The following is a 24,947-nucleotide window of genomic DNA, read 5'->3' on the forward strand; positions in this document are numbered from 1 at the left end:
ATACCACAGACATATTAGATTTAACCGGGGAGGGCCGAACGACGCTGTGCATACACCAACCTCATTAAGAATATCTGTCGAACCTTGTATGCATTACCACGTCAAATATTTAATGAGGACCATGCCTCAACCGGACACGAATCCTGATGCGAAAGCTAAACGAAATTAGTGAATCAGATGCTTAGAGCCGAAGCAAAGTCAAAAGAGATGCATATGAATGACGTACAGCTGGATCAAATTTAATTAATTTCATAATTTTGACCTTTTGAAAGTGGTGCAGATGTATCCCTTCACCCGTTCGAGGTAACAATTAGATTGTCAACAAAAAAGCGCCATGGAATTGGCTACACGAATTAATCGGCACTCCAATCACCTGAAAGCTTCGACGAGCCAATTACACGGAAGCTGTCACCGGAGAGAGTTCATCCCCGGAGGACCGCCCTAGGGGTCGAAGCCCAACTCTGCCGTAAGTGAAATGTCACCGTCTCTAAGTGAGAATATTCGTCTTGGCGACGGGGAGACCAGGTGTTCGGGCTCTTCTCCTAGATGGATTTGACGTCAGTTGATCCCAAGAAGACTGGCCATCATTCAGCAGCACTCATTCCCCGGATAATAAGGGAATGATGGGAACAGACCTCCTGTCTTTCATCAAAAGAATCGTATCTTATTTTTTCAAAAATATCGGGATTCGGAGTGGTAATAACGTTTCTGCAACGTCAACTCCATTGACACATATTGGTCCCTTTCAGTCAATCGATGCGAGCTCGTAATAAAGAAGTAGTTTTATTGATTTTTCACTAAATGGGATAAGAGGATCAATTGCGGGTAAGAATCTTTACGAGGTTATAGACAATAAACAGGACTGCACAGAACGGCGCTGCTTCGCTTCGGTTCAGACACGTTTTATATTGGTCTATAAGGTTTTATTCAAATTGGAAATGAGTTTCGTTTCAATGTGCTTCCGGATATATAATTGCATATTTAATGGCACAGAGAGATATAAAAGCAACATTGTTACACTTAAAAAGTTCTTATACTAAACGTCACACGAAAAAAGTTAAAATCACGACGTCTCTCTCGCTCCTTTTGGTTACATTCAAATGTGAATTCTTTCAATTTACATCTGCTGAATATAAAGTGGAATAAACACATTTATATGAAACTCTGTCCGTGATACCTCGGCATTTTACACCCACTTAAAATATAACCCCGAACCGAAACAATATCCAAACCTATCCCTTTTTATTGCTTTATTATACAGACTTTAATTAACACCGCCATAAAAAATGCAAAAATCTCCCAATATGTAAATAATCAAAACGCGTAATTAGAACACCCCACTTCTCGCCAGATTGACTATAAAATTCCTTCATTTTTATATCAAAAACAATCTCAAGTCTTTCGCATAACACAGCAAAGTCCTGTGTCCTGGGAACTCTAAACTACTCAATTTTCACATGCAAATTACAAAGTACGCCGGGTAAAATAAAATAGTGATGAAGTTGAGTTTGGCACGGCAACTCATATGTAATCTAATCCACACCGAGTTCTTGCTAAATGAAAATCTTCGCACGCTTCGTCGTTCCGGAATGAGGTTAGCTCCGAGTTATGTTTACGACGCAGTGAACTTTAAAAATATACTTTTCATAAATTGAAACGATCTGCAGATACCTATGTGGTTTACATCCTTAAGCAGAATTTACTGCGAGCGCCGTTGAATTTGTCTGAGGATACACATACGGAAAGGAAAACATAGAGAATCATAACTCTGTCAAATTCACCACAAAGGCTTGTGCAAATAATATTCCAGTAGATAAATATAGTTCTGTTCATGACAAGTTTCTAAATTTACTCAAACTGAGTCAGTGTTCTTTTGGAAAAGCGACTGTCACAGCTGACACTAGAAGTGGAATTTCCGCACAAAATTATAGAAGCTTTCGACAGTTTGCCGACCTCCTGGAGAATCCGAGGTATTTGATCTCCCAGTTGCACGCTATCGAACTTGAGACAGATTGGCTAAATTTCAAGAGTTTAGAATGTCTTATCAGGAAGAGGAGACAACGGAAAGTTTAAGGGCGGTTCTCGTTTTTCATGTTATTTCTTTCCGTAAATAAAACACAAAGTTCACTGTAATTACTATTTTATTGTTACTTTCGGAAATATCAGTACGAAACCATCACTCAAAACTATAAACACGATATAAGAATTGTATTTTACAAGGACATTTGTTAAAGCTGCCGCAATGTGTGAGGTGGTTTCTCGTTTTATATGAGTACTCGTATAGTCATTTTTATTACAGCAATTTGCTGTAAAACTAACATTACTTCTTAAAACTAAGCAATTTATGAAAAGATAACTGCAGCAGCGACTCCAATACTGCAAAAATAATAAGAGATTTAATTTTCTCAATTTGTGGTCGTACACCCGTAAAATGTGTTATTACTCTTGATGAATTATTCAAATAAATTAATGAGAAAATTAACCTTCTTTAGAATTAAACTGTGATGTCTACTGACACAGAATTTGTACGAATTCTTGTCGAATTCGAATTCTTTCCACGCCGTTCGTTAAAAAATACAGGCAAATAATGGTCATGTCTAGTGCAACGCGTGTAAGTTATGGTATAAATTTGGTAAATTTGCAAATGGCCGTGACAAGTTAATGCCCCTTTAAATGAAAAAACACTGGAGGGTTATAATTCTGTAAAAACAAAAACGTGATATATTTATAGCATTCAAGCATCGTAAATATAAATTAGCGGCTTATGAAATATCCATTCGTACGGTTTAATTAAAATGAAATTACCGTCAGCGGTGAACAAGCAACGATTGATAGGTGCATTACTTCATGAAATCGTTAATTTATGACATGCACCCACCGTGCTTAAACTACCCTGATTATTATCGATTTACAATTTTACGTTTCCACGTTAAAATGTTGATGAAATTTTAATAATGCTGCTACGAATACGCCACAAAATTAATTAAGTTTTATGTTTCCAATTTCGGAATTGTTAAACGATCAGCTTAGCTACCAACTTTAATTTCCGAAATTATCATGCGATCGCATTTTTATTACTGTAACTGCATGCTGCAATCGTTAATTTGATATTCCGCACTCATTCCCATATTGAATTTTAATTAAATTATGATTATTCGGGTAAAATATCAAATTAAAATTAGCACGAATGTGATGTAATTTTGGTGGATGCGCCGGGAGAGCGGTTAACTAAAAAATTAGCTTTGCATTGAGCCAATTTATCAATTTAATGAAAAATAAACACGGTGATGCCGAAATGAGTCCCGTGGAATTAATTGTGGGCTAATCAGATTGGAGCAATGCAACTGCACAACCCTGCAGTTTCTCAGGCTCGTGCAATTGCTGCAGAAGTCTGCCACCGCTAGTGTTAAGATTTATGAATTGTAATTTTCCCACTGCAATATAACAAAGCGGTTTGTTATTTACAGTCGCAAATTCTTACTTTCTGGAATTAGTTCTGCAACTTCCAACAAGTGTTTCGTGCAACAATGAGGAACAGTTGATCACAAAACCTTAATTGAAGCAGTTGCAACAATAGCGCTTCGCAAATGTATGTATCTTCATAATTACTTGAGGAATTATAATCATTTGGTTTGATACGGAGTCGGGACACGTTTTGATTTTGATCTCCGTGAGAACTGCACACAAGTTGGTACTAAATCGGAGATTTAACTGAGTTTCGATGTTGTGAAAAATGGTCTGTGCAAATCCTGCTCCAGAGTGAAAAAACGTACTTTCCAAGCGGGCAAATGTCATAATAAATAATGTATATGTTATCCGCTATCTATATAACTCAATTACGAGAAGTAAATTGCCTCTGATGTCTTTTTATTAGTTTATAGTAGTAGTGAGCGCTGTGGCAAAATAAAGCCGGTTATAAAAGGATGTGTCTGAGTTGGTCGGGCAGTTCCAACCACCGTAAAACCGACTGGCGACGTCGCGACGCTGGCGCCCGTCGTCTTCATTACGAGCCATCTGCCAAGAAAGTGCGTTTGAAAAGTTTCTCTGCGACAACATTGGAGCATCCATTTTTCTCACCTATTCAAAAGCCGAGAAAGCAAAACATTTTCTATATTTACGACAACGAAAAGGAATAAAAATAAACGGCGCCGAAGAAGAAACGACCGACGCTTTCATTGTGGCTCATCAAGTTCTATATTGATGTCGTCGTATGTGGGAAAACATCCGAAATCTCGAATCAGAGAAAATTCCGCGCTTGGTATAAAAATAATCCACTGTCAAGCGAAAACGTTACATAAACAATATCGATTTCCGTTCACTAATAGCTTAATGAGTCGAGGGTTGTAAATAAACGAAACGCTAAGGATTTGCATAGAGTTAATTTAATCTCAATTCGACCTGAATTCATGAATAATTCAAACGAATGCTGTTCAAGACAAAAATGATTAAGTCGCGCAAGGAAACCATCCACCTGATACCCCTGCGAGGTACCGGTATGAAGAGCAATTTTACGCATGGACCGTTTTGTCCGGCAAAATATGCTCTCCAGTTAACGAGATTAAAACAATCAACTCGGCCCATCTTTTCCACCACATTAAATTCGAACAAGGCAAAACGGCACATCATACCTCGATTGCTTCGCCCGTAGGTATATAAAACCAATTACGTTGATTTTCGTTCAACAATTAACTTTTCCTAATTTTTCTGAAACGTCCGGGCCGCAATCTGCGAGGATAATAAAAATTTTAAATCGACGACGCTTTCTCACTTTTCGTTGTTTACCCAAGCTAATTACGCGAGTTATTTCCGGCACATATTCGGAAAACTTTACTGTAATACCTACTCTATTTTACAGACTTCACAAAATTTTAATGACAAGCGGATATAAAACCCGTGTTGCTCATTTTTGCGAACAAACGATGGAGGAAAGCAAATCGCAGGAGTTTTATTAAAACCAGTTTAAAGATTAACTCCCAAAATAGAAATAAAGCATAAACTGCAGTAATTAAATGTTATCATTTGTTTATAGGTTTTCCGACTTTATTTACTTCTTTCAACTTGAGTACTTTTACTTCCTTCCTGCTTTTAGTGGAGGTACAAATATCACGTTTTACATGTTTTTTTTAAGTATATAAACACAATATGAAACGAGCAATGCAGACGACAAACATTTTCTCATATAAAAAGTCAATTTAAATTATGTTTCACTTGACAACCTTTGAAGCTGGCAAATGAAACTTTTAAACGAATTTATAATTGCACAGGAAAAATTAAACAGCGGACGTTATATACGACTGTATAACTAGCAGTGAACAAAGCGTGTATTAAAAAAGACAAATAAAATAAAAACGACTGTTTGTTGTTGAAATGAAGCATTAAAAATTTCAAAACTTGAAATTTACAATGCGAAAATTAATCGCTTCTAATTAGTTACTTGTTGTTGGCTCCATTTTTTGATTCTGCGTAAAATTCTGCGTAAAATGAGTTCACAACATTGTGCAGTCGAGTTCAGACTAAAATGAGCAATGTCTGACCGCAGTCATTTTTATTTCTTCTTAGGTGTTCAATATCAACTTGTCCCGCATTGTTCGCTTCCACCAGCAACTTTTCAAATTTGAAACCAATTTGTGGGGAAAGTTCGCAATGAAGTTAGTCACTCCAATGTTTGATTTATTCGTTCTGCAAAAATACGGTAGACAAACACGTTCCGATTTTCCCGAATATTTATTTTTGATTCATCGGTCTTGATCAAGTTGATTCTACGCCGCATCCGTGATTCAGGGGCAGAAGAAAAGCGTCGTCATATCTCTGCGTTTTCTAATTCAAGGCATCCGGCGCAGCTTTCGATATTGAACGTTTCACGGGTGGCCGAGCCCCTTTTTTGCTGTAAAGGTAACTAAAAACGAATAGGCACACGCATGTGTTTTTAATACTCCCGATCACGATTACGATTTGCATAATGGGGATTCGAGGTGGGCCCCCCGTGTACAACACCCTGGTCCGTCGAATTCCTCCGCTATCGCGATACCATTTGAGAACTCTATATGGCCCTAATTTGCACGGAAACACAAAAATATCACCTGGAATGCCGATCCTATCGCACCTACTCCCAGGGATCGACTTGGAAAGGAAATTCTCCAACTTTATTCGAAAAGAATCAGAGGTGGAACGACTCTTTCCAAAAACCTTATCGTGCCAATAAAATTATGTAATTTTTCTTTTATTAACCATTCGCATAAATTATTACTAACGTTTAAGTCAATTCGGCTAATATTTTTCCACTGTTGGCGGGTTTATTTCTTCCAAACATGTAAACCGAAAAATACTTTGACAGGTCCTCGCATGAAACGTAATTGCATGTAGATTACAGTTTTTATTACTGGGCATTAACATACCGACTGAATTCAAATAAAAATTCTACATTACATAAACAAAAAATTCACTTACTCACAACTAAATGCAAGATTAATATTAAAATTTTCAGCAAATTTGTTTGAATATACTTGAAAAAGCGAAGTTGCATATTTATAGCCAGAATCAGAATTTCAAATAAACTCAATTACGCAACAGAAAAATAAACATTTAGAGAAGCCTGGAAAAATGGAGGTTTTTTTTAATTTAGCATCCATTACGTTCTCACGCAAATGCTAAACGATTTTTTTTATTTAAGCTTGAAGTTGTAATTAGCTGGAAGTAACTAAAATGTGTGCCATCAAAACGACGCCCTTGGTGGTACGTGTCAACAATAAATTTAAGCAAAATTACGAGATACAAGCTGGTCACTGAAAGACAAGATGAAAATGTCTGAAATAATTCCGTCGGGCTTATATTAGTGCACACGCGTCCTTTGCAGCGAGTACATATTATGCAGATTTAACTCGCTGTTGAAAAGTAAATATGTCTGCAACATTATGAATTCACACAAAACACATGTGCTGCAAATAAATGTAAACAAGATCCAAAATGCAATAATTGCGCTGTGAGTCGCATTCTCGCTTAACAAGCTGATATTTGAGTAGCGAAATGACATTTCTGACCAAATTGCAGTGTATTTATACAGCAGAAATTAATTCTGCTGCTCAAACATAACGTCTTGTGAAAGCGCTCGACGCGATTGTTCAGCTTGACTAACAGACATAATCCCGCCATACAAAAACCAAAAAGACAAAAACCAGTTCGTTAGCTGGATGGGGCATTAGTTGACTTTGCGCCGTATTAAGTACCTTCGCAGTAATTACGTGCACTTTAGTATTCAATTATCTGTGAATACTTTGCCAGGAATTATCGGGACATACGGTACCGTTCGATCCTTATAATCGTTTTAACGAAATTTGCATATCAACCAAAGACGTTTATTCCGTGACTCCGGTGTCCCGGAAACAGTATGTTTAATTAACGTATATTCGGCAATTTTTCCTTCAAAAACAGATTTTCGTTCTGAAAACGTGAGCTTTTAACCTCGATATTTAATTAAAAAAATTCGCTACGAACGAATTTCCCCCGAGACCGTTTAAAAAACCTGTCACTAAGTGAACGCATCAATCCGCAATCACATGGAGGATTTCCAAAGCCATGAATCGTTAAATAATTCCATTTCTGTTGCTGTTGTTGTTACGTAACAGGTGAACACGGAGGTGAGTGCCGACTAATATTAATAGCTCTTAAAGGGGGATCGAGGGAGGGCTGCAAGGGCTTTACCTGAGTGCCATGAATAAATGATAACATTAAAGATGGCGCTCGTCAACGCTCCTTTGCTGCTCTGCTTTCAATTCAATTTGCAAGCAGACACTGAGAACTCTAAAAGCCCCACGTTTCACTGAATCAATCCATTATATGCAAACTTGATTAATTAAATATACCGTCTTCCATTTTACATTTTCAAAGAACCAAAACTGGCGATGGAATCAAGGAGCGACGTCACCATTACAAAAATTACATGTAAAACTTCATAGACAGAAGTGGAATTGGAAACATAAAGTTCCATATTAGAAACACCGACAAAGTGGATTAAATCCATTAATGGAAAAGCGAAGAAATAATCACTATAACTGGAGAGACCACAATCTGAAATTGTACGGTGAAGAATGTCAGCGCTGCCACCAAATTTCGATAAAACTTTCGTGGTTTATGCGATTCGGCAGTACAACTTAATAACGTCCATAAATATGCAAATATTTAAAAACAATTTTAACATCACTCCAATTTATTCACGCAATCACTATAAAAAAATATTTTCACGCGATGTCCCTTCCAAACGACCTGATAAATGCCTTTGGAAGGTGATATCTTAATAAAAAAAACGAAATTATGAGACCACCAAAGCAAAGTTTTTTGATGAGGCCATTTCTGAAAATTTCTCAGGCAAACATTAACAATTTCAGTCGTTATTGCGATCAAGTTTAAGATAACGGTTAAATTATGCAAGCAGGTAGCTTTTATTCAATTATAAAATGGAGTTTTACGACACTTTGAGACTGAATACACGACACGTTATTGGAAAATGTTTTTATTACAACATAAATTTGCAAACAATGCGTTTCAGACACGAAGTCTATAAAATGCATAATGTCTGTCGGACAAAAAAAACTCCGCATTTCCACTGTTGAGATTGCGGAAACTTTTTTTCTCCAGCAATGTGTGGCTTTTTCCGAGTAACGATACTCGACTTTCCACACGCCAAACAATGATAAAAATCAATGACAGGCTGCCTATTGCGTGTTGAAATCTCAGAAATCACATTAGCGGAAAAAATACCTCCTTGGGATAAAGATTTTATCAAGGAATCTTCCAGGATTGAATCCCCGACAGCCACATTTTACTTTAAAATCTTTCCTCGCTGATTATACAATCCGTTTTCAGCAGCATTAATTACTGCACTGATAATGCCCCGAAAATTTCAGCACTGAACGGCGAAACAATTTAAAATAAAATAAATATAAATGAAACCCATCAAGAAAGAATGAGTGATTGAATCACCGCGGTAATTGCGTTGGAACCGTGCATTTATGCAGGAACATAATTCGTCCAAATCATGATGAATTATGATGTTCAAATGAATAGATTTTCGTGTCCAGTGGATATTTATTTAAACGGGTTTTACTACCGAGTGGCACCTAGTTCACTGCTGATAATCCAAATTAATTATATGCTATTAATGTAAACGAATAAATGCCCGCTCAAGCTGGTTATAATGAAGGATGAAATATTCTATTGTGCAATTTGTTCTGAGAAGTTTCCGTGCGAATCAATCAGGAAAGTCCGGATAATCTCGTTCCTTGCATGCGAAAATGACTCAGCACCCTAAAATGCTTATTATTTTTTAAAAGTGGGACTATAGAGCTACATTTCTTTGAGTATTTTTTATTTCATCGTGCATGATAAATCCCCTTGAAACTTTGGCAGTTGATGCCCTCCCGCCCTGTATATCATCATTTCCAGTTGAAAAATTCCCGAGCTACGCATTTAGCATATCTTGCATTCATGATTCATTGAATCTACAGTATGATTCTTCCATGAAGTCAATAACGAGTCGAACCCGGCAATTCTAATAAAGCCTAGTATTACTTTCCACCCTCTGCATTACTACTGATCGTGCAGATTTCTTGCATATTTAAAGTGTCAAGCTATCCATATTCGAACACGCGTACGATGTTCAGAAGGCCGCGAGATCACAAAGACATGAATATTTGATCGGCCATTTATTATTTATGAATTCGAGAGAGCTCCGTATCTGCTCGGCCATATCTTAGGGGACATTTCCCATATCATATCACAAAACCTTTCACGATCCCACTCGCTTCCAAAAGGGATCAAACTTTTAAAAAATATACTATAAAACATAATCCTTAAACCATACGTCGTCAATTTATTTCCCAGATTTGCAACGATTCTGACCGGAAAATCAATTAAATCCGACTAATTACGAAACTCGCGACGTGAAGAGTGTGTGAAGTGAAACATCTTTCATGGCATTACGAGATAAGATTTCACTTGGGGCCAAAAATACATGCAAACGATCATAGCCGCCATGTTATGTAATAAAGAAACGAACCGTATCGTTCCCTTGACGCGGTTTCATTCCTACAGCCAAAGTATCTTGTTTTCTACTTAATCCATAACGAAATAAACACATAATCGTACTTTACTTTTTATCTGATAGCAAAGAAGCACGTTTCGATTGCATTGTCTGAGAGCATCCATGAGAGAAGACTGTGCCATCACAGATATCGATATTGCACTGGTACCTAGAAACCTGATTGCGCAAAAAGACTACAACCATCAAATCAGATTTTCCCCGGTCATCCTTACATCACATATCGTGTTGTAAACAGAATTCAATTTTCTTAAAATGCCCAACTTGATGTAATTTATCGCCGTTGATGTGAGAACCGATCGCATTTAATATTTGCTAGAAACAGGGTTGAATTGGGTAAAAAACATGGGGTTGTGTGTTAGCGTGTTGCGAGTGCTATATGACAAGGGTTCGGTTCAGGACCCTATACAATCTGTTGCAAAATAAATTTTATCAATGATTAAACTCATATCGAACCCAAACACAATTTCCTTTGCACGAAATTGGATGTTGGAGGAAACACGTGCGATAATTAACACGACTTAGGAAACGCTACAACAAATCATAATTAAATAAAACATGGAAAACAGACCTGCAATATTTTACACTAAAGTTAAAATTAAAATTGAAGCCGCAATTACGAAGAAAAACCAAACTACATGATCTTGAGAGTAGTTCTAATTACAACTACTAACGTGGGATTTGGGAGTAAAGTCATTATAAAGTTTGCAAACGTAGACAGCCGCGGTTTGAAACTCCAAAGCACACAAATTACAAGAAAAAAATTTGTAAATTCTTCTTACCTTTTCTCGCAGCATGTCCCTCGTCCGGGTGGCCTGAGTCCGGCTCCTGTGCAATTCCAGTTGCAATTCGAGACATCTTTCTTGCCAATTAACATTATTGGGATCAACGGCGCGACTTGGTCCAGAATCCAACCCGTCTAGCGGTGGTAGACCTGAGGTAACATCTCTTGGTCGCCGCGGAAGAAGTCGCGGTGAAGAAGGCGTCGAATGTGACGCCCTCGTCAATTCGGTTAACCGCGACAGCGGATCGAAAATTTGGCTAAGCCTTCGCGAGTTCGCGCTCGAATCATCGGCCATTTTCACGCGTAACTGTTTCAACTTAAGTCACCTCCATTACTAAAACGAATTCAAACTTAACAAGGAAAGCACTAATTTAAACAATCTAAGGTTTCTGGATGGAAGTTACGAATCACAACCGCGTGTTTTTGACAATGGTGGAAGAGAGGAAAAAATGATACTAGTTAATTCTTAAAGTAAGAATACTATCAAAGTCTAAACGCATACTGAGTGCAGACATCTCTAGGCTGAGAAATGCATGGCCATTGACCTTATAATAGGAGCTATAAGTTGTAAGGTCGTGTGTATGTATTCGGTATCTCTCTCGTTTACTAATAAACATTGAATCATTCATTCATTCCATCCTATATAAACACGGTGCTCGTTAAACGCGCTCCTATTTAATAAATTCGATGACATACTCATATAACAACATCGATTCAACAAATATAAACAACACTTTATAATTTTCAACACCTATATACTTATTTATATTTGATTTTTATAAATATTTCTTCTGCGAAGACTTAATGGACGACGGCGTCTTTTATATCTGAAACAAAAAGCAAACTGTTAATTTATAGAATCGCTTGCCGACACATTAACATTTTGCCACCACGCACTTTTTTTAGGAAGCATCCGCCTCTTTATAGACACAAACCGCTCAAAAAACGAATATTTAAGCCAGTTCCACGAAAATATTTTTAGAGACGCCTAAACCCTTTTTTCTCTTTTCCAACACGTGGAACTTGATATTGCGGACAGTGGAAACGGAACTGACAAAGTCAGAGCTATATTATTTCTGCCAACACAACAATAATAATCAAACTTATTTACATAATTTTATGTAAACACGATACATGTTTGCTTGAAAAATTTACACAAATAGTGGACAATAACAAAACAAGCTACTTGCGCTTTATTTATCCACCTATATCTAGGGAATTTCATTACTTTGCCCGTGCAAAGATTTATCAAGGTAAAACCCTTCTGTTTAAATATTTGCCTAACATCTAGTTTTACCTACACATTAAAGACAAGAACAACTTTAGATAAAGCCTCGTCTTATGTCTCCTTGCATTTGCCTAAAGGCTCGTGCACAAAGCTACGGGTATTATTCAGTATTTACAATAATTTCAACTCAGGATCACGATCTCCTCCGAGTTGGAAGTTCGCAACTAAATCTCATAAAGCGATCATTTGTTCTATCTGACAATAAAGTTTCAAGTCTAGTTAATAAGCATAAGTTGCTGCGACTTGTAGAATGTTTAATAGATTAGCAACAGCCGTTAAAACCTACACACGCAGTATATTGTCATTTAGCAACATTATAACACCCTGGTTTTGGAGAACAGTAGGTGGAACAGAGGAGGAATGAAATAATAAACGTCATGTCACGGTTTTTAGTATTGACAATGCGATAACTTCATAGTTTCTTTAAATTTTCACACTCCCTGATTTTACCAGTGAACACATCGCGTGTGAAGGAACCGTAAAACTGCAACAACAAATATATTTCCACTTTATATCAGATAATTTAATGAATTAATAAATTTTCGAAATCAAAAGTAAAAATATAACATTAACGGCGGAATTATGTTAATAGCCGAAATGAAATATTCATACCTTGTTTTTAACTAATTAAAATCGAATTTTCTCGGTAACAAAGGTCAAAAAGTCACGATCAACACTGTGGAAAAAACGACCATCAAACATGTTTCCCAACACTGTCATAAGCTTTTCTCGGGGAACACTTTTTGTATGCGTTTTTCCGACAACCAAGCTGTGATAATAAATGATCCTTGATATAAGAACAAGGAAACTGACCGTACACTTTTTGTTCCCAAAGCGTAAAAGTGGAAACCCCGTGTTTTGTCGGATTGGAAGGAAATAACGGAATTTGCCAAAGACTGAAATGATTTCTCGTTGACGTCGACAACTTTTTCGCCTTTTTATTATTCAACAAACAAATTCTCTCCAATTTAAACAACGAAATTATACGCCAGGGCCGTAAACAGTTTTTTATTATTATGTTTCCATTATCGTTAAATTTCCTTTGGGGGAATACGTTAAAGAGAAGATAAAAAACGATACTGCGAAAACAAAGTCGCGCAGTTAAATCAAACGTGGATGAAGATGGTCCTCAACACAATCAATTAAGCTCTTAACAAGTGGGGCTTTTTATGGCTTCGCGTTGGTAACAACACGTGTTTATTTATTATGCTTGGCACATGTGTTTATCATTTATATTCCTTCATGAACAATGTGCATCCTCAGTAGCGACGCGGCCAACAAACCAATCCGAATATTCTGCAGTTGACTTTAAATTATGGAAAATATGAAACTGAACCGCCACATTTAGTACTGCAATCCCCAGAGTCTTGTACCGAGGTGCAAATACGCCAGATCAATTTCAAACTCAATATAACTTTCCAATAGTATTGGAAAATCGCAATTTCTAAAATTGTAATGCTCCAAACATGTATATTTCATAAGCGCGTAACTAGTTTTTGAAAGATACCGATTCGATCTCACAATTCAAGACTTTAACTTAAAAACCACCGGAATTGGATGATAAATACGATGTTTTTTTCCCTGCAACAGAACTTCCTTTGATGAAATTAAACCCACCCGCCTGAATTAAATTAAGTTTATATTGTAGAACGAAATTTCATTGTTCCAATTTTCGAAGTTTGTAATTCTAGCTTTTATCAAATTGAAAGTGAATTTGCTTCGCTAAAATTGAAAAAGCATGCACAGTACAAATTCAATCAACTCGTAATTATTTATAACTTGTCAAGATTCGCTGGCAGAAAAACGACAACCGATTACCCTAATTCAATCTAAAAATTCGTTTATTATGATTGGGCGGTTGTTGAACGGTGCGGGGATGTAAAGGGGGTAACATCGCATCGAGATTGACCCTATTTCCGGGTGGCCGATGCTGATCATCATCTCCGGCCTCTGATGACCTGGCCCGGCTCCAAATTACCCTTCCTCTAATGATCTATTAGGGCCCAGGGGTGGACCAACGAGATCTCTTCATGGAGACGAGCTGCATTCACATCTATTATGAAACTATAGAGATGGTGATGTAGCGTTTTACTCTGTCATTTACAAGGCAAATTCACAGCGTCATTTCCGGGGACCGGAATTGGACGCTTTCTCAAAAAAGGCGGCGATTTACTGGAATATAGCAAGGGTCGGCCAGGTCATTGTTTTAGACAAAAAATAAATATTTTTTTGTTTTAAAACGGTATATATTTAAAGCCCACGTGGAATGCTTGCTTGGGAGAGTTTCTAAATTGGTTCTAATATTAGACAAAGCTCAGCTAAAAGACAAGAAGCGGTTTGTCGAAATAATTCCTTAAGCCGCAACAAACCTCTTGAAAAAGGATACTTTCGCCTTAGCCACTTGCATCGGTTTCATAAAAAGAGATTTTCTTTCACGTAAACCCCTTCGTTCTAAGACAATATTATTTTTGGAACGATCCCTGAAAGAGGATAAACGGAAGTTGTTAAATATACGACCTCTGTTTGTTTTCCTCGTTTTGGTCCAGACATCTCCGTTACAGCTGCATACAACTTTCATTAACTATAGAAACAGTGAAAGAATATAGTAAAAATAGTGACGCCTTTAATTGGATTGCGCGTTGAGTGTCTGGGAGGATTATTTATCTCAAAGTTGGTGAAAAAGAACGAAACTTTCATCACAAGTCTAATTGAATTTAGTAGTAAAATGGTTTTACCTCATCTCGAAGGTAAGCGCTTTGGGCCACGATATCAATCTCGCGTCCAATCTTGTTCGCTATCTGAAGGGTTCTTTTAAAAAGGGGGAACAATAAAAAACGACCCATGACGTCGCTTAAAAAGCTGTAGGTATCCTGGGGCAAAAATACCTGAGCACACAAAACTGTTAAAATATGCTGGAAATAAGTTTAAAATTCGCGCTGAAACCGTTAGCGGAAGTGAGATAAGACGGATATAAACAAGTGGTGGCAGCGCCGAGGGCACGGGTTGGGTGCGACTCCCCTCTTCCACGGACCAAAGAGATAAGAGATAGGCGTAATCGGACACATTATTTACCGGGGACTGCTTTTTTATATACGGGGTTCAGGTGAACTCTGGGACAACCTGCAAATTGAGATTCTGAAGAGGCGACTAAAATACGACCAACTTGACGACGAGGATTTTAAAACGAAATGTTTTATAATAGAATTTGGATTATTGAATTGATAACAGACGCGAGCTGTTGGGGTAAAAAAACTGAATCGATGACTCCCACATCCTTTACATACATTCCTGAAACAATCTCGGACAATCTTGCTTACAGTCACTCCTCCAACGATATCGACTGTTATCTTAATTTGGTCTACATACAGACCCTCATCATCTTCTGCCACACCTAAAATAGTTCGATATGGGAAAGACTACCAACCACCCTATCTAGACATTTATTGAACGCGTATCATATGCAAAATGTTCCTTTGTCATATCCATTCCCATAAATTTGGGATTTTAGGATATTCGGTCTTATCATAATCACAACTTCTGTATAGCTTTCACCTACCATGAGGGTCATTCCTGATAAAAATATCGCATCGGATCAGCGCATGCTTTTATGTTCGAAAGGAACTTGAAAGTGTGAAATCGTATTTTGCACAAAATCCACAACCATATAAATTCCCGAACAATAAAGAATCCTTGCCCACCTATTTTACACACGCCTTTAAATAAAATTTCTTGACAAATAGGACCGTGAAATCTTATTGCTCTTGCATGTTCTGTAGCGACAATTCCATTTTTATAAAAAATCGTAAAAACTTAAAAGAGAAAATTTAGTGGACATGAAACCTCGCAAATATACACTCTCGCACTGTTACGCTTTTACTGATCATTTCCGGGTAACCGGAGACTTGCATTGTAGTTCGAAATATGGTGGATGCGCCAAGCAAAAGGTAATTTTTCGTGTGATTTGATGCACAAGCCATAAAAAGTGGAATGACATACGAATGCCTTTTCATAGTCCCTTTGTTGTCGGAAACAAAGCAAATTAACTATGTAAAATAAATGTAAATCAGAGCCATTAAAAAATAATAACTGTTGTGTATTGTTCAAAAATAGAAGCTGAGTTTAATGTTGTACCCTAACGATGTTTTATTATCATTTATTTAATATCCACATTAATGCACCTGTGGTCATCATAGCTTTTGTAAATCGAAGCACGTCGAATTGATTGATGGCTGGACATTTATGTAAAACCATTAAAAAATCAAAAACTGTCTGTAAAAACTTGAGATCGTGAAACGCAATTCTCACCCTTCCTACAAAAATGAAAAGTGGCTATTAATTTAAGTGGTGCAACCATCCCACGTAGATAAATGGATCTAATACGACTCACGTGTTACCAATGAACAATGCAGAATAGCAATGCAATTTTTCACATTTACAGTTGCCGTAAATTACGATAGAGAAATAATACTTCTTGTCAGATCCACCATATTTCCAAGATTAAAATTGCGAGGAGTGACTTAAAAAAAAGCAAAAACTGTCGTTTGTTTACAGCACAGTCGTGATCCCCCGCGTGGACGAAATTTTGTTTATTGGCGCTCTGTTAACCAGCAATTAAAATCAACAAGTGTAAAATTGGATCGCGTATTTTTATGTCGCAACCCGGGCAATAACTAAAGAAACAAATTTTCAGAAAACCGTTAAGCTAATGAGAAATAAAGAAAAACAAACACCACTTACAACAAAATTAAAACCGCTGCTGCTATAATAAAGCATTAGAAACTAAATAAAACGTATTTTATCCTTGTCGGTTGCTTTTTCCAGATTAAATCTACCATTCGTTTTCCTCGTTTATTTTTTGCTACCCCTTTCGACCAACGCTTTTAATTTCGGTCGTAGATTTATTTCGCAGCGCAGGGGCTGAGATATTTATGCATGTGGTTTAGTCTGCGAACGTATTTTTAATCACCATACTTACGTCAGTTTCGTATAATTCAAACGTATTTTTCCCAGATAAACCCAAGATTTGGAAGGGTCGTCCAAATCCATCAATCGGAATAGGTGAAAAGAAATTCCAGTTTTTAAAGGAGCGCCGAAGTGGATTATAAATTTATAAGAGAACGTTTTTTACACCCCATTTAGTAATTAAATTTAATTACGCCCTAAAGAACTGCCTTCCTCTGAACATAAAATTGCATTTTTTTACATTTACTTCGGCATTTACTTTGGACCAACCGTTTTACTACGACCATTTATACGCCAAGAAAAAAGGAATTTCACTTATTAATCATAAAATTTCCTCTTTTTATGACTCTGTAAAAAGATGGAATTTATTCTTTGGCTGCGGTTTACAATTAGGAGCCTTAGCTCTTTTATACTGCGAATTTATCGAATTTCGTCGTTTCATTAAAATTTCAAAACGACTGAGTTGTACAGTAAGTCGCTTCCACTTTCGGTGTAAAAATGACTGCAAAATTATTAAGAATTTACAACAGGTGCTCCACGTTTCGTACCGAACGCTACAAAAACTGCATTGACGCTCTTTTAATGGCTAATGTAAATGGAATTGCCCAACGCGGTCGTAATGCGGCTTCCGTAAGGTCAACAATCATTAATAAAACCGATAATAATGCAACACACATTGCCATATCCGAAGTGAAAGAGCGACTCCGCCGACCCGAAAAATTCCCTTGATAACAGTAAAAATTTACATACAATAAAGACCGAATAGCACATACAATTCAGAGGCAGGAACGTTTAATCGCCGGAAAGTGTACACTCGTAGCCTGAAATTCGTCTTATTGAAATCCAGCATCCTTCACTGACATTGTCGACAATCCAGCAACTATTCAGAGTTGCTTGAAAAAGCACGAAAAAAATCGGACGCCTCACAAAGAAATCAAATCGAATCTGGTCGAGGCGTTTTAAAGCCGTTCCTTTGTGATGGACGATCGATCCGACCGTGTTAAATTCAATATAGGCATCACACGTCGGTACCTCCACCATTAAAAATTCGTGTGTGAGTATACGAAAGAGGATCGAACGAGATGGAGAACCTTATAATGTGAACTTAACTCGGAAAGCCAATAATGACGTGAGAGGTTCTCTTCAAAAAGAGAACGAGATCAGACAACTCGAAAGTCTAGAGACGGTGTTAAATCGAACGGGTGCGTTAAGGGTTGGTTGTGAATAGATAAAACGAAAAATACGACTCTTGGAAATCAAGAATTCATACTGCATAGATAAGAGCGGCCAAAAAAAGCGACGCTGTAATTACGTCCACAATCGGAAATAAATAGGAAATGCATCCACGTCCCAATTTTCATTTGTCCGATGCGGACGTTAATTTGTAAAATTCATCACGAATCAGTGTCAAGTTTTAATTATCCTGTTGTCAATACTAAAAGTCAGCAAGTTATCACAACTAATTATAGCATCCAATCTCACACTACAAAGTAATTATGACAACATTATGTTATTATGAGTGGAAATGTGAATCATAGAAACACGCAGATGTCGGCGATTTTATCTTCCAGGTCAGCCCTGTCACATTAAATTTCCTTTAAAATGTTAAACTAAACAAAAGTTATTTAATCACTGGAAGGTATTGAATTTTTAGTAGAAGCTCTTTCGACAGATTGTAGCCAACTTTTATTGATAACCTCGGGCTTCTACCTACACACATCTTCCGTTTCTTTCAGTCTCCAATGTATTATTATATTCTTACCTAATATTAGCGTGAACTATTGAAAGTTTTTTTCAACGAGCATTTTGAGAAGTTCACACAATAAACTAAATTAATTCATTTCAGTGTACGGAAAAAATCAATTGCATCATTTCCATTCACACTGAGCTTATCGTACATTTTATCCCACCTTAATCATCCGCATCTCCACCTCCAGACTTTCGGTGGCATTCTTTGTTTTTCTTGGTAAATAAATGACAAAAGTCAGCAGGATCAACACCATAAAGTGCATCTTACACGACACGACAGTGAAAAATTTCAAGGAAAGAAGGTTATTGAAGACTTAACTCGGATCATAAAGTTTAGATGAAGCGCAAGAAGGTAGATTCGTTGTCTTTTGTAAAAGGTAAAAGCCAACTCGGGCATCTGTTTCGTTGAAAAATGACATGTGATTAAAGAAATTGTAAAAAACAAGTCAAGAGGTTACAATTAACCAAAATTAGATACATCCCGCCCTGGCGCATCTGTTTCCGAGATCACAAAGTTCAAATTTAAAGAATTAACAAAGCGGAGGCAAACTTTTAAGTTTCTAATTTCCCATAACTCGGGCGATTAGGAAATAAGATAAACAGTCATCCCTCTGAAATATAGCTGTTGGTAAATTTATAGCTAACTCCTGGCACCGAGTTTTAAACAAACTCAAATTAAATAAAGTTGTATTATGCAACAATCTGCTTTCCTGTTTACATGTTAATCTGCTTTTACATGTGTTTGACGGATAGAATTAATTAGTAGTTTCACATACAAATCAAAACTTACGTCAATCACACAAATTGAATGTTTCAATATTTAACTTGATAAACTCGTCATAAAAGTTATGTTGAGATAATCACTCTGCTTAACTCACAACGGAACTGTGACACAAATTAAACCTCTTCTAATTGTAGACAGCGACGTTCTGATATATCGAGACGGCGGGCGTACTCTGCTGATATTTTAGGAACTCACTAATGGCCTTCCCCTTATTATTTTCCTCAGTTCCCGTTCTGATTTCAGTTAATTTTTCCAATTACCAGCTCTTAATGCAGTCATTACGAACAGTTGTTGACCATTAAAACGGAAAATTGGACGGTGAAGACGATAAAGGATTAACAAAATTAAGAAATTAGCCTGCAACGCCCAAAACTTCCTGTTCCGAACCTAATGCGGACGGTGATTAACATTTGAAACTTTGGAATAGCGGAAGGAAAAATGAATTTTCCGAATCAACTTCGGGAGAGGAGATTATACTTCTACTAAGTACTGAAATTACACTGCTGCAATGAAGTGGCAAAAAATGGCTTAGTGCTGGTAATTTATGGAACTGACATTAACTTTCAAGATCTTGAAGGAAAAAACCAAAGTCACGAAACACCTGGAAGGAGTATTGTGTTCGAGACAGCAAATACTCAGAACACAAGATTTAATAATTTAAACTTTCCAGACTTGCACAAAAAGTTTGGGGTAATTTTTTACAGAATTTTTAACTTGAAAACTAGACTCCTACTCGTAACTCTTATCTTAAATCAATCAGTCAAATGGAACATTTGCCTAGTTACCAACAGTGTATGAAATTAAAGTATTGGCTACGGTGAGGGCAATCGGTTTCATTTAAAAATTCTATCCTCCACTCCCTGTTCTATATTATTTTAAATTCAACATGACAAATAAATCACTGTTTCGAAAAATCCAATACGTTTTAACGTGTATTGAAAATGTCCGGAATATTAAAACACATTTCATTAAACCGATGATGTCCCCAAACTCTCATCTACTGTTGTTTTGACATTAATACGAGTATTCAAACATACTGGAGTTAACAAAACAGAATAGCTGAAATAACAGCTCTAGAAATCTTTGAAGTTTTCAAATCGATATCTCGCTTATTTTTTGAAGTAATTTTTTGAGTTATTATACATCAGTGTACGCAGAATTTTCCGCAGATTCCAAATCTGGGACTTAAATTCAGATCCGACAACAAATAACTAAGTTATGGCCAATCAAAGTTTTAGATAGTTGATTTTCATTTTTCCTAATTTTTCCCAATTTTTAAAGTCAAATATCTCGAAAACTATTAGAGATATCGAGATGCGGTTTGCGCCATTGTTTTTCTCGGCTCATTTTACGTTAGAAAAGGTTCTCAAAAGCCCAAAATTCGATAGTCAATTTTTCGCGAAAAAAAATTCCGACTCAAACGATGAAAATTTTTCAATTTTTTGATTTTTTACCATAACTCGTAAACTATTTGTCCGATCCATCTCAAATTTAGCCAATTGATAGATTTTGAGCTCCTCTTTCGATTGATGTAGCACACAAAGGTATCAAACGTTGTTTTCACCTTGTAAACAGTGATTGAAAATCACCCCAAAATGACCTCTTTAAAACAGATTTTGGACAAAGCCTCGTTTATTTATTAAGCAAACTCAACAAATTTGGGTCTCTTTTTACGCAGAATGTCACGCTGAATCCAAAAACATGAGAATTTTCAATTTTCGTCAACAAATAACTGAGTTATGGGCGTTTGAATTTTTGGGTTGTCGCCAGAGGGCCAAATTTTTAAAGGTTCGAAACAATCAGCGCTTAATATCACGGAAACTATAACATATATTGAGATGCGGTTTGCGCCATCATTTTTCTCGCGATTTTTTACATAAGAAATAATTATTAGATTTTCCAAAAGTCCAAAGTTGCAGTTTTTCGCGAAAATTCATGACTAAAACTATGCCAAACTTCTGATATCGTTATCTCGCTTATTTTTTGGAGTAAACTTGAGTTATTATACCTCATTTTAAGCAGAATTTGGACCGATTTCAAATACGGACTCAAAATCCACGTACGACAACAAATAACTGATTTAGGGCCGATTAAAATTTCAGATAGTGGCAGAGCGACTTTAGTGCCGCTTTTAAAAAAAAAAATATGTTCTACCCTCCGATAAATTCAACAAACATTCAAACTAGGTAAAATAAAGAACGGCTAAATAAGTTTAAATTTAAATAAACTGCGTTGATCTGGCTAAAAAACAAAATTCGGTGTTCCGAAAAATCGACTGCGTTTCACCGTGTATTTAAAATGACCGGAATATTAAAACCCATTCCATTAAACCGATGACATCCCCATCCTGTCATCTACTATTGTTTTGGCATTATTATTCAAACATCCCGGAATTAACAAAACAGGATGAACACACAGAAGTATCAATATGAAAGCCTTGTTTAGCTTTATACGCATCCGTCTGCATCCATAACTGACAAAGTATTACCAACCTATAAAATCTAAATGGACCACATTACCGGGGGTGTACTTACTTCACACCAGCGACTTTACGAGCAATGTAGCTATGCAAATGGTACTTTGACATCGATTTTCGGAGATACTGAGATATTATGTGCAGTGTTTCAATACAGTGTTGCAGCGATGTAACACCCTGTCACCCATTTGCGATATACGAGACAGTTATTTACAGTGACGCTATTTGAATTTTACTGGAATTTAATACCGTTCGACGAACAAATATCTGCAGATATGTCTGCAGTGATCAGTGACAACTGCTTTCGAAGAGTGAGCACAAACCGGATGCAATTGCACGGCATCAAAAGCCACAAAATGCTCGGCGAAAGCGCGATCAATATGATTCTTGAGAAAGAAAAAACAAATCGACGGGGAGCTATTCTTTGCTCGTTACAGACTGATTCAGGTGATGGGTGACCAACGCCGATATTGCCGTACCATCAAAGCGGAAAATATCAAATTGCTCAGAGCTCCAGGAAGTCGGACAGACTAAGCTGTGTGTTGCGTTGGTTTGAATTGGTGGTGACATTCAATAACGTTACGCTTTTTTAATCAATCACAAATGCTTCACCGGTGTTTGTCTTTCTCCGCACCATCTCGAATTACGAATTTAATAAGGTGCAATTATTTAAATAAGGCTGATGAAGACTGACGGCAATCCGTGGCGAAAGTTTCAAAGCGGTTTTGTGCGATGATGACGATTAAAATTCCTCCCTTGCAAGCGAACTGATTCAATATTAAGTTTGATAAATTCACGGCGTTGTATTCTGATAAAGCTGCAATGTATAGGTATTGTTTCGGGTAGAAACAATAGCTCTTTTGAACGTGCTCACCAGAATTGCTAAATTGTGTTGAGCAGTAGTAAAATGCGCCCTAGCGGACGCAGTCACTTCGCTTAAATTACCTTATAATCCATCAAAGTGTTAGTCTTGGACGAAAAAACAATCACTATACTGAACAGTATTGATAAAACTGACAGGGTTCAACGTGAGGTCACAAATGTTTGGAATCAGCTGTGACAGTTTCGTCGCTTTCTCAAATTCAATAATTCAACACATTAGCAAGTGTTCTGCAATGTCAAGCTGGGATTATCAGTTTTGCAGTTAAACGTTGCATATTCAACGAGATGTCTTCATAAATCCTCCGTGGTGGCAAATGCGGTGTTAGGAAATAATAAAACTGCATAACATGACGTGGTTACAGTGAAATAACATAAGTAACATGTTAAGTTTCTTTACAACGAGAACAATACACCTTTTAGTGCTCTCAGGTCATAAACTGCCTAAGGAAGAAATTCATATTACGTGACGCACTCTTTGACCTTACTTAGAGCCATTAAACTGGCATTTTCTAAATATTTAATATTGGATCAATCTCAAGAGTCCTATCAGAGTCAAGAGGAATTCATTCTTAATCAATCAACATCAACTAAAGAACAGCGGAAAATAAAACCGTCGCTCATAAAGTAAATAAAAGAGAGGCATTAAAGTACTAATCTTGCTTTTAACGTAATTCCTGTCCGCACCTAAATACCGGACTCTATAATACATTCATGATTACACTGAAAAAGCAAACGTGTGTATAATGAATGATAAATCTCCCTACGTAGAGACGAGCAAATGTAATTAAAAATCCATTGTGTGTAGCTCTCATTAAAAGACCATTTTGCTTAGAAAGTGGTTCACCAAAACACAGGTGGATATTAACCACCCACACGAACATAAAAGAATGACCTGGATTTTATCCAACGCAAAGATTATTCAAATTTTAAAATTAAATTCGCGGAGTGGGTGGAAAGTAACAAAGCTCTGAACAAACGAAACTTCGATCGATTACAAACAAAATAAGAACTTTTCATTAAAATTGAGAGGTTTCCACACCATTCAGGAAATGCGAAAAAGGAAACGCTATGCGATAGTTTTTTGTTGGTGGTTTAGCTCATACTTACAAAACTGCAGAATTTTCGTGACACACTACAGCTTCTGTATTAAACTGTTATGAATACAGTTATTTCACCAATGCTTATGAATAGGGACTCTGAAAGACTGGATAAGGAAATACTTAGAAAAGATAAGTAAATCGACTAAAACTCATACTTCATAAGAATTTAATCAGGCAATAAACTCAAATTTGATAAACACCGATATCGCTTCAATCTGAGAAATTCAAATTTACGGTTTTAATCATAATTACAATCAGTCAATAAATATTGTCGAAATTTGGCACTGAATTGAGCTCAATGGTACGATCCGGGGCTCCCGCTAAAAAGCACAAAAAAATAGTGCAGAATTAGACCCACTAAAAACTCGAATATCTGGAGAAGTTATTAGCTAAACTTCTTCCGTACAAAAAGTTTAAGCTTGATTGAACTTCGCGCCGCAATAAACTAAAGAAACATTACAAAACGAAAAAAAATCGACAGTAAATTGCATTAGATTGAGCTAAATTAGAGGATATTGGACTAGATCGAATTAAAATGTCTAGATCAGTCTGTATCACATTAAATCGCTCTTAACTTATGCTAATTAAGTCTTTGAATTAGACTAAACTGAACTAAACTCGCTAAACGAACATAATTAGAGTGTGGCATCAAAACATCAGTAGAATCGCAACAAATCGAAATAAAAGTGGTAATAAGTTTAGATTTGTACTTTTTAGACGCCAATTTTTGTAACCAGTGTGCCTAACCCTAATCAAAATTAATAGTTATCACAGTCTGGTTAAAACCACGTTGTTCGCATTACGCGACCTGAAGTAAAAGTAAAATCGA

General features: G+C 36.7%; 1 protein-coding gene across 6 annotated transcripts in view; it reads right to left on the reverse strand.

Moving 5' to 3' along the window:
- LOC148170194 (uncharacterized protein CG43867) overlaps positions 1-24,947 on the reverse strand; it is a 101,434-nt gene that overhangs the window by 75,308 nt on the left and 1,179 nt on the right. For all 6 annotated transcript variants that reach the window (XM_088044318.1, XM_088044316.1, XM_088044320.1 and 3 more), the window contains exon 2: positions 10,876-11,704. In XM_088044318.1, coding sequence (XP_087900444.1) covers positions 10,876-11,172 — 297 coding nt within the window. In that variant the 5' untranslated portion in view covers positions 11,173-11,704. The remainder of the gene's footprint in view (positions 1-10,875; positions 11,705-24,947) is intronic.

This window comes from Gnatocerus cornutus, chromosome 8 (genome assembly GCF_029298725.1).
Source record: "Gnatocerus cornutus isolate USDA-ARS CGAHR chromosome 8, icGnaCorn1.1, whole genome shotgun sequence".
NCBI lineage: Eukaryota > Metazoa > Arthropoda > Insecta > Coleoptera > Tenebrionidae > Gnatocerus > Gnatocerus cornutus.